The following is a 16,198-nucleotide window of genomic DNA, read 5'->3' on the forward strand; positions in this document are numbered from 1 at the left end:
TTGTGCCAGAGATCAAGGAGGAATCACACACCAAACTGATTTTGTCACCCAGCACATCAAATGTGGTCATAGGCATATTTGCTCTATCTATCAATAATTGGGATATTTTCTACCCAGAAAGTCAGCCCTCACAACACTAATTATGGATGTCTGGGCTCTCTATCCTCAGAAGCTTTTAAACCATCTATGTGAATTATTTTGTCTCAGCAAAGGTGTTTGAACATTCAGAGGTGTCTTGTCAGTTGAAGCAGGATCCCATTGTAAATATATAATTCAATGGAACCATTTTTCAGACACAAAATACTGAAGTAAATGATGTCATGGTAGCTTTTGAAATGTATTGAATCACCTGCTGTTATCTTTGCTCTTAAGAGTATAAAAACTTGACTTACTTTGAGTTCAGGGAGATTCTACTGAGACAGTCTCCAAAAGAATGCCTGCTTGACATGATGACAAAGACCTTTTCCATCAACCACAATCAATTGGAAGGACCACAATCAATTCCTTGGTCTTGCTTGCTTGCACTGGTCGGGAGAACACACACCAGTCTTCATTGAGGGGTCAGCGGTGGAAAGGGTGATGATTATTGTGATAAATTGCCCAGATATGTCCTGTTCACGAAAGCAGAACCAATGCCATCCATTTTAACTGCTGCCCAATCAGTCTACTCTCCATCATCAGCTCAGTGATAAAATGTGTTTTTGACAATGTTATCAAGTGGCACTTACTCACGTGAATATTCTATCAAGTGAATAACCTATTCACCAAACGCAGTTTGGTTTTAGCCAGTCGTAGTTGGTTCCAGACTTCATCACAGTCCAAGTCCAAGAGCTGAATTTCACAGGTGAATTGAGAGTGACTGTCCTAATAAAACAGAATTTGACCCCTGGTAAAAGTGATCATATAGGTATCAAGGGGAAAATGGTTTGAGTCATACCTCACACAAAGGAAAATGATTGGCTGCTGAAGGTCCATCATACCAGCCCAGAATTTCACTGCAGGACTTCCTCAGGACAGTATTGTAGGCCTAATTAGCTTCAGTTGCTTCATAACAACCTTCCTGTCATAAGGTCAGAAGTGGGGATGTTTGCTGAGTATTGTGGATGTTCTTTTTTCATTTTGTAGCACTGGTATCTTCTCCTGTTTACCCATATTTATAATCACAGTAAATCAATCATGGCCAGCTAAGCAGAAAGAGCTTTACTAAATGACAAAACACCATAATTCCTTGTTTTATAGTGAAACACCCTTTCTTGGGTTTGAGTGATTACAAAATCCTTAATGTAACAGTTGACACTAGAATGCCCCCTACAGTTTTTCTATACTCTTGCTACGTGGGGACAATCCACTGACATTCCACTGGGACTAGAGAAGCAAAGGACTGCAGATGTTGGAATCTAGATGAAAAACATGATGATGCTGGAGAAACTCAGCAGGCCAGGCAGCATCCGTGGAGAAAAGCAGGTGGTCAACATTTTGGGTCAGGACCCTTCTTCAGGACTGAAGATAGGAAGAGGGGAAGCCCAATATATAGGAGGGAAAAGTAGAGCAGTGATAAATGGACAAAAGAGGGGAGGCGGGGTGGGCACAAGGTGGTGATAGGTAGATGCAGGCAAGAGATAGTGAAAGGCAGGTGTGGGGGAGGAGGAATGAGCAGATCCACCAGGGGATGGATCAAAGGTAAGGAGGGGTAGAAAAAAGAGAGAGGCTAGGAAAGGAAAAAAAGAAGTGGCATGGTGGGTGTGGAGGGAGTGGGAATTACTTAAAGTGGGGGAATTCAATGTTCATGCCATTAGGCTGCAAGGTTCCAAGATGGAAAATGATGTGCTGTTCCTCCAGTTTGCGCTTGGAATTCTCCTGGCAGTGGAGGAGGCCAAGGGCTGACATAACTGTAATAGAGTGGGAGGGGGAGTTGAATTGACTGGCAATGGGGAGATGCAGATCGTGGTTACAGATGGAGCGCAGGTGTTCTGTTGAACAGTCACCTAGTCTGCGTTTGCTCTCACCAATGTAGAGGAGGCCACACTTGGAGCACCGAATGCAGTGGACAATATTAAGGGAGGTGCAGATAAATCTCTGTCTCACCTGAAAGGACTGTTTGGGTCCCTGGATGGAGGTGGTGTAGGGGCAGGTGTTGCACCTATGGCGGGGGCAGTGGAAGGTTCCCGGGGTGGGAGTGGGATGGGTTGGGTGGGAGGAGTGAACTATGGAGTTGTGGAGAGAGCGGTCCCTGCAAAAGGCAGAAAGGGGTCGGGAGAAGATATACTTGGTAGTGGGGTCCCACTGGAGATGGCAGAAGTGGCAGAGAATGATGTGTTGGATATGTAGGCTGGTGGGATGAAATGTGAGGACAAGGGGGACCCTATTCCTGTTGGGTCTGGGAGGGGGGAGGTGAGAGCGGAGGTGTGGGAAATGGCAGAGATATGGGTGCAAGCTCTCTCGAACACAGTAGCAGGGAAGCCATGGTTAGTAAAGAAGTTGGACACCTCGGATATCGTGGAGTGGAAAGCCTCATCATGGGAGCAGATGCAGCGGAGGTGGAGCAATTGAGAAAAAGGGATAGCATCCTTACAAGAGACAGGGTTGGAGGAGCTGTAATTGAGGTAACTGTGGGCGCCGGTGGGTTTGTAGAAGATGTCGGTGTATAAGGAATCTGCTGAGATGGAGCTGGAAAGATCAAGGAAGGAGAGAGAGGTGTTGGAGATAGTCAAAGTGAATTGGAGAGCAGGGTGAAAATTTGTGGCAAAATTTATGAAATTGTCAAGTTGTACACGGGTATAAGAGGTGGTACCAAAGCAGTTGCCGATATAGGGGAGAAAGAGTTGATGAATGGGGCTGGAGTAGGCTTGGAACAGAGACTGTTCACTGTAGCCAACGAAGAGGCAGGCATAGCTAGGGCCCATATGAGTGCCATAGCTACACCCTTGGTCTGTCGAAAGTGAGAGGAATCGAAAGTGAAGTTGTTTAGGATGAGGACAAGTTCATCCAGGCGGAGGAGGGCGTTAGCGGAAGGGGTCTGGTTCTTTCTCTGGTCAAGAAAGAAGCGGAGGGTAGTGAGGCCATCATGATGGGGAATGGAGGTACAGTATATAGGGACTGGACATCCATGGCAAAGATGAGGTTGTGTGTGCCGGAGAACTTAAAGCTATGGAAGAGTTGGAGAGCGTGTGATATGTCACAGATGTAGGTGGGAATGGATTGGACTGGGGGGAACAGGATGGTGTGCAGGTATGATGATACGAGCTCTGTGGGGCAAGAGGATGCGGAGACCATAGGTCTGCCGGGACAGTCCTTCTTGTGGATTTTGGGGATATAAGCGGGCAGTCCTAGGTTGTGGGACTATCATGTTGGTAGCTCTGGGCGGGGGGGGGGGGGGCGGTGGCGGGAAGGTGGTGGGGAGATCTCCTGAGGTGATGAGGGATGAGGTTAGTGATGGTTTGGGAGATAATGTTCTGGTGGCCCTTGGTGGGGTCATGGTTAAGGGGTGGGTAGGAGGAGGTATCCGAGAGTTGGCGTCTGGCCTCTGCAAGGTAGAGGACAGTATTCCAGACGACCATGGCACCACCCTGTCAGCTGGCTTGATGACAATGTCAGGGTTGGTGCAGAGGGAGTGGAGAGCAGAGCGTTCAGAAGGGGTAAGGTTGGAGGGGGTGAGGGGAGCAGAAAAGTCACAGAAGAAAATTCCAGTGAGGCATGGCTTCCAATGGCTGATGAGGACACAGATTACAAATGGATGAAATTACAAAATAATAATTTATTTTATACCTTATGAATTATTCTCTAGATCATCATGCTTCTCCTCCCAAGATTCTAACAATCTCTGGACATGTAGGCCAAGACTCAGAAGAGGTAATTCTCTGCTATTTTACATCCCTGGTCAGATTCTTCTGGAGCTCTTTGTAAACATGACCTAATCTGACACAGATTTCAACAATGGGGTCTATGATCTCTTCACTCTAATCCTTACATGAAGGCTTGCAGCAGTGAAAACTGTCTCTCGTTCTTCAGTGATACTGCTGGATGAAACAAGCCACTCAAGGTTCGAGTTTGTTGACTCACATTGTTGGAACTTATTAGGGATAGTCAGCATTGGTTTGTACATGGGAAATTGTATCTCGTGAATTTGACTGAACTTTTTTTTAAGAAGTGACCAAGAGAATTGACAAGGGCAGGCGGTAGATGTTGTCTACATGAAGAAGGACCCACTTGGTAGGCTGCTCTGGAAGGTTATATCACATGGGATCCAGGGTGAGTTAGCCAACTGGATACAAAGTTGGCTTGGTGGTAGGAGGCAGAGGGTGGTAGTGTTGTTTTTCAGATTGGAGGCCTGTGATCAGTGGTGTACCACAGGGATCGGTGCTGGATCCACTGTTGTTTATCATATACATTAATGATTTGTAAGCCTAGGTGGCATGATTAATAATTTTGCAGATGACACTAAAATTGGTGGTATAGTGGACAGTGACGAAGGTTAAGGTAATACCAGGATATTGATAAACTTGGAAAGTGGACAAAGGAAAGGCAAATGGAATTTAACATATACAAATGTGAAGCGTTTTGGGAAGTTAAAGCAGCCCAGAGCATACACAGTGAACTGCAGGGCCCTGAGGAATTTTGCTGAATAGACAGACCTGCACATAAAGTACATAGTTCCCTGAAAGTGGCAATAAAGGTAGACAGGGTGGTGAAGGTATTGAGTACAAGAATTGGGATGTCATGTACAAAATATTGATCAGGCCACTCTTGGAGTATTGTGTGCTGTTCTGATTGCCACACTACAGGAAAGATATGTAAAGCTAGAGAGGATGAACGATGTGTAAAGCTAGAGAGGAAAGATTTACAAGGATGTTGCCTGGATTAGAGGGCTTGAGTTATAAGGACAGATTGGAAAGACTGGATCTGTTTTCCCTGGAGCAAAGGAGACAGAGAGGTAACATGATAAAGTATATAAAATTTTGAGAAGCATAGATAGTGTAGAGAGTCAATATCTGTTTCCCATGGTAGGGATGTCTAAAACTGGAGGAAATAGGTTTGAAGGAGTGGGAGAAGGTTTAAAGGGGATCTAAGGGGCAAATTTTTCAAAGTTGGTAAATGCAATGAATTGCCAGAGGAGGTGGTGGAGGCAGAAACAGTAACAGTAACAGCTTATGAGAGACATCTGCACAGGTAATAGAATAAGTGTGGCAGAGGGATATGGAAGTAATGCAGGCAATTGGGATCGGTATGGATAGGTACGATCGGCTAAAGCACACGTTTCTATGCTGTACAGTTCTGACTCTAAAGTCCACTGACATTGTATCTTGTTACCTTAGATATTTTAATGTTGTCAGAGATTGTTATAAGGCAAAATAAACAATTTGTACAGATTAATTATACATTTAAACAAGTTTTTTATTAAATTATCTATCAAAAACACATTATTTTTGTAACATTGAACAAGATCAGCACAATTACATATAGACCAGCCTGTGTATAAATCTGAAATTTACTCATTTTTACCGTTTCATTAAATATTGATTATTTACATATTAATACAGAATGGTTACTTTTGAAAGAGAAACATTCCATTCAATTTTAAAAATAATCAATTTTCTCAATATTTTTGCTCATTATTCAGTTCACTCATCTTGAGAAATTAGGTTTCCAAGTTAAAGAGAAAGGACAGGGTAAGTAACATTTTCTGAATGTCTAAAATTTTAACAATACACTATTTGTATGTGCATTGGATAATCGGAAAATGTATTTTCAAATCATGAAGTATATTTTATTTCAACAATTAATTGGTGTAAAATATCAGGTGGATTTGTACAGTACTTAGTTCAAGAATGGACAGCAATTAAACAATTGTCATAAAGTATTTGCTGTAAAGAGCTTTTGGCCTGGCAAGCACATTAAAATAAAAGTAATTTAGCTTTGAAGCAATATTCAAGAAGTTGCACCATGTGCACCAGCTCCCCTTGTAGTATTCAAGAAAATCAAATGTTCTGATGATTCGTAACTGCATGGTTAAGAACTGCTAGTTAGATAGTATTATCCAGATATCGTGCTGCATTAGTATTTTATGAAAACCAATCATTTTACTTTTTGTATGCATAGCAAAGCTTGCTTCTGTAAATTTGTATGCGATCGTCCTCACACAAAGGTCTTTGGGCATGCAAAATCAGCACATCATGCAAGACTGATGGCATTTGCCTGACTTGTTACTAAATGTGACTGACAAATGGTACAGGATGTAAACGGAAAATGAGACTTGCTCGTTACATGGTTGGAAATCTGATCCATGTACCCTTTAGCCCTGCCCAGCATCTTGATTGTTTCAGAAAATGTTGAACCAAAACAGCACATTTGGAATACTTGTTAGTATTTCACTACTTACATTACACTTAGATAATAAAAGTTAACATACTTGAGAAATTCCTCTTACGATTCTACACTGAAATGACTTTCAACCAGAATGGGATGTTTCATGTAAAAACACATTTCCTCCTGCAGTTTGTCACTGTTTAGTTTCCATTGTAATTTATTTTCTTGTCCTTGATCTGAGTACCTCACCATCTTTACTTGTTTTTTTTCTGTAAGTCTTGATAGCATTCTTTTGTTACTTTTCATCTACAATGTTGTTGATTTGCTTGGTTAATGATCAATTTTTATTTATGTATATTACCAGCTTAAAGCAATTTTCCTGTTAATTAAATCTCAATTCCAAAACCAAAGGCAGTCATATTTTAGAAGTTGATAATAATCCTAGTTGAAACCATTTACATTGTAGAATAGTAAATACTTCCTTTTACAACTGGCAAACTAAACAACAGGTTTGGAATATACATCAACAGGTTAGGAATATACATCAACAGGTTAATAGCTGGCAAGCTATGAGTCAGGTACAAAAAATTGCATTATCTGTTCTCTTAAAGAACATTACATATATAGTAAAAAAATATATCGTACTCTCATGTTGATCTTTCTTGCGGTTAAGATTGCTAGTGCTTTAGTTTAAAAACGAACAATTTAAATAGTTGGTTTTACTCAAACATACTATGATGAGACAACCAGCATGCCAGCTGATTAACTGCATAATATCATACCATGTATGTTATGATGGGCATTGTAGTTTTACCCTGCATGAAGCTCAGCTTTTTAAGTGAGAAGGACCCATGCAGTAATCTTTACCTAGAATTACAGATTATGTACTGGCAGAAAAATAAGCATTTATAAAGCAGAGATTCAGACACAAACTGATCTTCAACTCAAGTTCCTGTTGGTGAACTTAATGATTTCAGAGCTCTACATTGCCCACTTTAAGAATGATCCAACTCTTACTCATATTTCAGTGATTTTTAGCAATCTTCTAAAGTAAGTAAACTTTTTCATCTTGCATACATCTGGCTTTCACTGAATCAGATACCCATGATTCCATCACAATTTTAAACTTCCTCTTAAATGTTCTCCTGAGCAATTTCAGTTCTGAGAGACGCTGCATATCACTACCAATGATGACATGTGAGACACCTTCATGCAGACTTGTGACACATTTTGCCCCATGAAATCGCAGCTCCAGAACTCTCAGATCTAAGCTTGAGTTGTGTATCTGTGTACTGGAGTCACCAATTCTGGTGTAGAAGTCTATATAAATTATGCAGTATCTGAACATACTTAGAGGTGATTTGTCCCATAAGTAACGCTGTTCTAAGTCAGCAATAGTTGTAAAGGGTAATTTCTGTTCTGGTTTACTCATTCTTTTGAAAACTTGTTGCAGTTGAGTTTTATCAACATCAGCATAATAGCTGTCACCGTAGCAATCATATTCTTGAGCAAAATGTTCTTCTGTTGAAGGTGACATATGAATCATATACTGAGGTTGCCAGGGTATAAAATGTTTCTTTTGCAAACAATCAACCAACCAATCAGCTTTCACAACATCATGCTCATTAGCAGTGACAAGGTTTCTGACACGGATATTAACAGTGCCCACAATGACACAATACGTATCAGGTCCAGGATTCTGTACAACTAATCCTCCACATTCAGCTATTCCCTTTTCCAGCTCAGCTTTGGGATAATGATCAAGACCATTTAAAACACAAAATTCAACATCTTCAAAAATATTTGAAACTTTGCTGACATTCGATAGATCTTGGGCCTTAAACTGTTCTGCAATACCAATCAATTTTTTGGCTTTTGTCAAAACTTTACGCTTCTTCTTATCTGGCTCATCATCATTTAGATCTACATGTTTGGATGCAAGTTTCCCTGATGCTTTATTGTGCAGTTGACCCAAATCGTGCAAGGTCATGCAGTCATACCACTGTTTATCATCTCTGATCTTTTCAATTCGTGGAAAACGCAAGGTACAACCTGTTTTATACGCATCACTGCTTACGATTTCAGCTGCCTTGATTTGCAGAACAACCGAATTGCAGGGCTCAATATACACTTCTGGTTTTTCAGTACCACACAGAATATTTGGTGGAGGATCTTTTTTACGGTAAGGTTTCCAGTGATTAGCCAGTTTCAACCCAAGGTCATACAGCTCCTTCATTGTATATCCAGAACCTACACGGCAAACTGAGTGGAAGACCGATGGCTTCTCACCAGGTGAAGGAACTTCTGCAACCGCACACAGAAAATGGGACACCATTCCGCCACGATGACCTTTACCAAAGTAACCACCAACAATCAAGATGTCAAGCTCATCCATCAAGCCATCAACATATTCTGGTTTAATTTTCAACCAGCCTTCACCACGTTTGTCTGGTTTATAAACAGATAAAGGATCCTTTACCATAATTCCTTCTTCCCGTTTATCTATAGCATCATTCAAGGCATCAGCAACATCCTTTTTTGTTTTTATTTCTATTTTTTCCACAATCTGAAAATGACCTGGCACTGTTGTGAAGATAGTCTGAAGGATTTCGTGTCTCTTCCTTAGAGTTTCATTTGCCAGCTTCTGATTATTTACCATTAGCACATCAAAAACACAGAAACAAGTTTGTAATTCTGAATCCTCCACCATTCTTTTGATATCAAACTTGTTTCCTTTCTGCATGAAGGTTTTGGTAACAGGGTTGTAAGCCATCATTTCTCCATCAAGGATGCAATTTTGCACTGTGCTCTTGAAGGTATTGTGAATAAATGGTGTGAGAGATCCTTCCACTGAGGAAACACCAAACTGCTGGCTGTAATCGTAGCTATTACGTGAAAAATATTTGTAAACATCTCCATCTTTGTGAAGTTGCATACGTTCCCCATCCAATTTAGTTTCTAGGTAAAAACTCTGATTGTGCATTAACTTTTCAATGTTTTTCATATTAGCAACAGTGGCAAGCATTGGCTTAAAAGCAGAAAACAACGTGATGGAGACATCACTGAGGGATATAGTGGGATCGTGAAGTTGTCTACAAACTTTTTCCAAATCTGTTGTCACGCTGTGAAGCTCTGCTGCATCTGCATGGAATAACTGAAGTACAGTTTGTTGACTGATGCCTAATTTCATGTCTTTCAGGATCATACGAATAAGCCACTTTTGTTCCACAGCAGAACTCCGACAGATTAACTGCAACAGGCTCTTTTTGACCAAATCTTTTCTCTTGACAGCATTATTAAGTGCAATGGAGTCCAAATGTTCATTTACCTCCTGAATAGTTAGTGTGCCTTTATTTGGGCACCTCTGTTTCAGAACAAAATACGCAATCACAGCAAAATCACCTGCATCTCCATACGAGTTTGTTGGAGCCCTATAATTCAAGAGTTTAAGAGCATCTTTTCCCTCTTTTGGCAAACCGAGAACTTCAATGTAAAGCTTTGCAAGCATTGTTTCTTTGATTCCATATGCCATTCTCTCCCTCTCAAGTTGAGGCAGTATCAGACGCAGCGCTGGGTAAAAAGAATCGGTGGTGTCTGAATCATTCTTATGAAGAGCACTGTGAAAGTTTCTCCATGAATCCAGGAAGTCTTTGAAATACTTGTTTTTTTCAGGTCTGGATTTGGTTTTCTGTATTTTTTCCAAAGTTGAACAGAGATCACAAAAAGGAACTTTAGAGGCCACAGTCTTTACTGGTGAACTGTCTGACACAGATGCCTCAGACATGATCAATCTGTGATAAAATATTGCATTCAAAGATGTAACCTGCAAATTCAAAAAGCATGATGAGTTGCTAATGCTTTTGCTTTTAAGTCAAGGTGAAAAAACACAAAATTTTGATTGAACTATTCCAGTTTTAAATGAATTTGTATTAAGTTTCCTGTTGTCATAGACTTCTTATTGGAGCATCATAAATTTCATAGCCCAGATGACAAATAATTGTATATTGGGGAAATACCTATTAGTCACAACTGCAGTTGCATTCTTCTACCACAGCATGTGGTTTCAGAATCTATCAACAGCATGACCAAAGACTTCAGGGAAACTTTATACTGATTTTATATAAGTAATGCTACTGGAAAAATAATAAATTTTATGTAATACATGACATCTGGATGTAAATTATTGGAACACAATGATGCTGGATTATCAGTATTGTTGGATTCAACTGTTTTAAGTAGTTTTTTCTAATATGTATAGTGTTTCATACACCTCAACTGGCTGTACAAGGAATGGCTGCTTCCAAGCTTATTGGTTTGCCCATCAGGTGAATATGTTTTCTCATTGGTTGGTTTTGCCACAGGCATCTAATAGGTTTCCTGATTGGACTATTGTTAGCTACCTCTTATCTCAGCTGTAAAAGGTGTCGTTTTTTGTTAATCACTCTCTTGCTTATCTCTCTTGCCTCTATCTCTCTCTTGCCTATCTTGCTCTATCTCTCTTGCTTCTCTTCCCCAACCCCCACCCCCACCCCCGGCCCTAGCTCTTTGGTTCCTTTTGTCTCGGCTCACCTTCTAGTAGTAAAGCTAGTGCCATGTGCTCTGTGACTGTTTCTTTGTTTTAAACTTTTCCAATAAAACTTTGTGAAGCACCAAGTTGTTTTCAACTCATTCTTGGACTCCTGAAAGAACCTGTGCATTCGAAAATAACTGGATCCAAGAGTACCATTAGATTTTCCCCTTTCCAGTAATGATGGAATAACTGCACCTTCCAATATTTCTGGATCTTTTCTAGATGGTGAAATTCAGAATATCTTCCCTCCTCCCTACATCTGTGTTTTCAACTTTTTGCCCTTTAATCATCTTTCAAGAGGGAAGAAGAACGATTGCCAGTATATACAAGTACGAGAGAGGGCTGCACAGAGGCTGATAGATGATAAGTGGAACCAGCTTGGGGACGCAATGACGGACAGATGGAACCAGGTGGGGGGTGAAGAGAGAGCAAAGGTGAACAAAGATAGAAGAAAGCTTGGTTGACAGGTGAGTGTGTGTGGGAGAAGAACACAGGAGGTGCAGACTTCCTGAAGTTGGAAAATTCAATGTTCATACCATTGGGTTGTGGTGGAAAGAGATGTTCTTCGAATTAGCGTTTGGCCTCACTGTAGAAGGCCAAGGACAGACAAGTCAGTTGTAGGAGTGGGAAGGAGAGTTGAAATGACATGCAACGGGAAGCTCGAGATGGTTATTGCGGAGAGAGGGCAAGTGCTCTGCAAAACAGTTGCCTCATCTACGCTTGGTTTCACCAATATAGAGGAGGCATATTGAGAACACCGAATGCAGTCGAGCAGGTTGGAAGAGGTGCATGTGAATCGCTGCCTCACCTGGAAGGGCTGTACAGGTCCCTATATGGCAGTGAGGAAGGAACTGAAGGGACAGGTGTTACACTTCCTACAGTAGTGAGGGAAACTGGCTGGGAATGGGTAGGTGGGAAGCAATGAATGAACCAAGGAGCCACGAAGAGAACGGTTCCTTGCAGAAAGCAAAAAGATGGAAGGGGAGAGGGAAAGATGCGACTGGTGGCAATCACATTGGAGCTGATAGAAATAGCGAAGGGTGGTACTTTGGATGTGGTGGCTAGTGGGGTGAAAAGTGAGGACCAAGGGAATTCTATTACTGTTCTGAATGGGGAAGGAGGGAATAGGAAAAAAGACAGGATAGGGGCGAGGAGGGGGGGGACAGTCTAGAACAAAAGATCATTGTCTAAGGAGACAGGAATTGTGATAAGGAGAAATTTCTTCATTTATTGTGTACCTGTGGAATTCTGGACCGCAGAAAATGGTGGAGGACAAAATGCTGAATATACTTGGGAGTTCAAGACACAAAAGGCATCAAGGGATATCAGGAAAGAGCTTTACAGTACCAGCGACCCGGGTTCAATTCCGGCTGCTGTCTGTAAGGGGTTTGTACGTTCTCTCTGTGTCTGCGTGGGTTTCATCCGGGTGCTCTGGTTTCCTCCCACATTCCAAAGATGCATAGGTTAGGAAGTTGTGGGCATGCTACGTTGGCGACAGAAGTGTGGGCTACCCCCAGAACACTCTATGCAAAAGATGCATTTCACTGTGCGTTTCGATGTACATGTGACTAATAAAGATATCTTATCTTTTGTAACTTGACAGACTGATGGAAAACTGTTGAGATAAAATGGTTGAAAAGAATACTTGGGGCATTTGTAGAATGCAAAATAAAGATCAATAATGATATAGTGGCAATATTTTGCAAAAGATCCAAATGGACTTACCTAAAAAACTGCCCACCAAAACTTAGTGAATTGCATGGTCCCTACATTTCCAGTTTCCTCTGTGTTTTGCAGTCTAACAGTGACAGGTACCCTCCAGCAACTGTGGATTTCGACTCAAATTTCACCCTTCAAAACTGTGTAACCAAGGTGGTTCAGCAGATAAAAATGCTTGTAGAATTCTCAGACTGCAAACAGGAAGCCAAAAGCAGACAAGTGGTTCAAATGTTTTGCAAAAAGTGAACTAAAGATTGGGAGGCACACAACTCGGCTTGTCAGGGAAGGAAGTAAAGGGGTTGGAGGTGAGGAGGAGGGGGATCAGCAGGAGGGAGATGAGGAGGTAGGGGATCAGGAGGAGGGAAATGAGGAGGGGGATCAGGAGGAGGGAGGTGAGGAGGAGGGGGATCAGGAGGAGGGGGTCAGGAGGAGGGGGGGTCAGGAGGAGGGGAGGGAGATGGGGGGTCAGGAGGAGGGGAGGGAGATGGGGGATCAGGAGGATGGAGATGAGGAGGTGGAGGATCAGGAAGAGGGAGATGAGGAGGTGGGGTGGGTGATGAGGAGGTGGGGGATCAGGAGGAGGGGGATGAGGAGGTGGGGTGGGTGATGAGGAGGAGGGGATAGGGGGAGGGAGAAGGAGGAGGGGGACGAGAAGGAGGAGGAGCGGGAATGAGGAGGAGGATGAGAATGAGGAGGAGGGGATGAGGAGGAGGAGGGGATGATGAGGAGGAGGGGATGAGGAGGAGGAGGGGATGAGGAGGAGGAGGGGGAGGAGAAGGAGGAGGAGCAGGAGGAGGGGATGAGGAGGAGGAGGAGGAGGATGAGGAGAGGGGGATGAGGAGGAGGAGGGGGAGGAGAAGGAGGAGGAGCAGGAGGAGGGGATGAGGAGGAGGAGGAGGAGGATGAGAATGAGGAGGGGGAGGGGATGAGGAGGAGGGGATGAGGAGGAGGAGGGGGTCAGGAGGAGGGGGATGAGGAGGAGGAGGGGGTCAGGAGGAGGAGGGGATGAGGAGGGGATGAGGAGGAGGAGGGAGATGAGGAGGTGGGGTGGGTGATGAGGAGGTGGGGATCAGGGGAGAAGGGAGATGAGAAGGAGGGGATCAGGGGAGGGAGATGAGGAGGAGGAGGGGATCAGGAGGAGGGAGATGAGGAGCTGGGGGATCAGGAGGGAGATGAGGAGGTGGGGGATGAGGAGGAGGGGGTCAGGAGGTGGGGAGGGAGATGGGGGATGAGGAGGAGAGAGATGAGGAGGTGGGGGATCAGGGGAGGGAGATGAGGAGGAGGGGATAAGGAGGAGGAGGGGGATCGGGGGGCAAGAGGAGGGAGAGGAGGGGATGAGGAGGAGGAGGAGGGGGATGAGGAGATCAGGAGGAAGAGGATGAGGAGGGGAGGGGAGGAGGTTGAGGAGGAGCAGGCGGAGGGGGAGGAGAAGGGGAGGAGGGGGAGGGGGAGGAGAAGGGGAGGAGGGGGAGGGGGAGGAGAAGGGGAGGAGATGATGAGGAGGGGGTTGAGGGTGGAGAGGAGGAGGGGATCAGGAGGAGGACGAAGGGGAGGGGGTTGAGGGGGAGGGGGAGGGGGTTGAGGGGGAGGAGGAGGGGGGATGATGAGGAGGGGGATGAGATCAGGAGGAGGAGGAAGGGGAGGAGGTTGGGGAGGAGGAGGAGGATGAGGAGAAGGAGATGATGAGGAGGGGATGAGATCAGGAGGAGGAGGAAGGGGGTTGAGGGGAGGATGGGGAGGGGATGATGAGGAGGGGGATGAGATCAGGAGGAGGAGGAAGGGGAGGGGGAGGGGATGATGAGGAGGGGGAGGGGATCAGGAGGAGGACAAAGGGGAGGGGGTTGAGGGGGAGGAGGAGGGGGGATGATGAGGAGGGGGATGAGATCAGGAGGAGGAGGAGGAAGGGGAGGGGGTTGAGGGGGAGGAGGAGGGGGGATGATGAGGAGGGGGATGAGATCAGGAGGAGGAGGAAGGGGAGAAGGTTGGGGAGGAGGTGGAGGATGAGGAGGAGGAAATGATGAGGAGGGGATGAGATCAGGAGGAGGAGGAAGGGGGTTGAGGGGGAGGATGGGGAGGGGATGATGAGGAGGGGGATGAGATCAGGAGGAGGAGGAAGGGGAGGGGGAGGAGGAGGGGGGATGATGAGGAGGGGGATGAGATCAGGAGGAGGAGGAAGGGGAGGAGGTTGGGGAGGAGGAGGAGGATGAGGAGAAGGAGATGATGAGGAGGGGATAAGATCAGGAGGAGGAGGAAGGGGGTTGAGGGGGAGGATGGAGAGGGGATGATGAGGAGGGGGATGAGATCAGGAGGAGGAGGAAGGGGAGGGGGAGGGGATGATGAGGAGGGGGAGGGGATCAGGAGGAGGACGAAGGGGAGGGGGTTGAGGGGGAGGAGGAGGGGGGATGATGAGGAGGGGGATGAGATCAGGAGGAGGAGGAAGGGGAGGAGGTTGGGGAGGAGGAGGAGGATGACGAGGAGGAGGAGATGATGAGGAGGGGATGAGATCAGGAGGAGGAGGAAGGGGAGGGGGTTGAGGGGGAGGAGGAGGGGGGATGATGAGGAGGGGGATGAGATCAGGAGGAGGAGGAAGGGGAGGAGGTTGGGGAGGAGGAGGAGGATGAGGAGGAGGAGATGATGAGGAGGGGATGAGATCAGGAGGAGGAGGAAGGGGGTTGAGGGGGAGGATGGGGAGGGGATGATGAGGAGGGGGATGAGATCAGGAGGAGGAAGGGGAGGGGGAGGAGGGGGAGGAGGAGGGGGGATGATGAGGAGGGGGATGAGATCAGGAGGAGGAGGAAGGGGAGGAGGTTGGGGAGGAGGAGGAGGATGAGGAGGAGGAGATGCTGAGGAGGGGATGAGATCAGGAGGAGGAGGAAGGCGGTTGAGGGGGAGGATGGGGAGGGGATGATGAGGAGGGGGATGAGATCAGGAGGAGGAGGAAGGGGAGGGGGAGGAGGAGGAGGAGGAGATGATGAGGAGGGGATGAGATCAGGAGGAGGAGGAAGGGGAGGGGGAGGGGATGATGAGGAGGGGGATGAGATCAGGAGGAGGAGGAAGGGGAGGGGTTGAGGGGGAGGGGATGATGAGGAGGGGGATGAGATCAGGAGGAGGAGGAAGGGGAGGAGGTTGGGGAGGAGGAGGAGGAGATGATGAGGAGGGGATATCAGGAGGAGGAGGAAGGGGAGGGGGTTGAGGGGGAGGGGATGAGGAGGGGATGAGATCAGGAGGAGGAAGAAGGGGAGGTGGTTGAGGGGGAGGAGGTTGAGGGGGATGAGATCAGGAGGAGGAGGAAGGGGAGGGGGAGGGGTTGATGAGGAGGGGGATGAGATCAGGAGGAGGAGGAAGGGGAGGGGGTTGATGGGGAGGGGATGAAGGAGGAGGGGGATGAGATCAGGAGGAGGAAGGGGAGGGGGTTGATGGGGAGGGGATGAAGGAGGAGGGGATGAAGGAGGAGGGGATGAGGAGGAGGGGGATGAGATCAGGAGGAGGAGGAAGGGGAGGGGGTTGAGGGGGAGGAGGTTGAGGGGGATGAGATCAGGAGGAAGGTGAGGGTGAGGGGATCAGGCGAGGGAGATTGTCCAACTCTGACCTCTTCCTTGTACGTCG

The 16,198-nt window shown here is 45.8% G+C and overlaps 1 protein-coding gene across 1 annotated transcript; it reads right to left on the reverse strand.

Moving 5' to 3' along the window:
- Nucleotides 1–5,451: 5,451 nt before the first annotated feature.
- On the reverse strand, nucleotides 5,452–12,921 carry lig4 (ligase IV, DNA, ATP-dependent). Its single transcript, XM_052026745.1, has 2 exons — nucleotides 12,599–12,921; nucleotides 5,452–10,126 (listed from the first exon to the last, which is right to left on the reverse strand). The coding sequence occupies exon 2, from the start codon at nucleotides 10,085–10,087 to the stop codon at nucleotides 7,349–7,351; it is 2,739 nt and encodes a 912-aa protein (XP_051882705.1). The 5' UTR covers nucleotides 10,088–10,126; nucleotides 12,599–12,921; the 3' UTR covers nucleotides 5,452–7,348.
- Nucleotides 12,922–16,198: the final 3,277 nt, after the last annotated feature.

Source organism: Pristis pectinata, chromosome 11, assembly GCF_009764475.1.
Source record: "Pristis pectinata isolate sPriPec2 chromosome 11, sPriPec2.1.pri, whole genome shotgun sequence".
NCBI lineage: Eukaryota > Metazoa > Chordata > Chondrichthyes > Rhinopristiformes > Pristidae > Pristis > Pristis pectinata.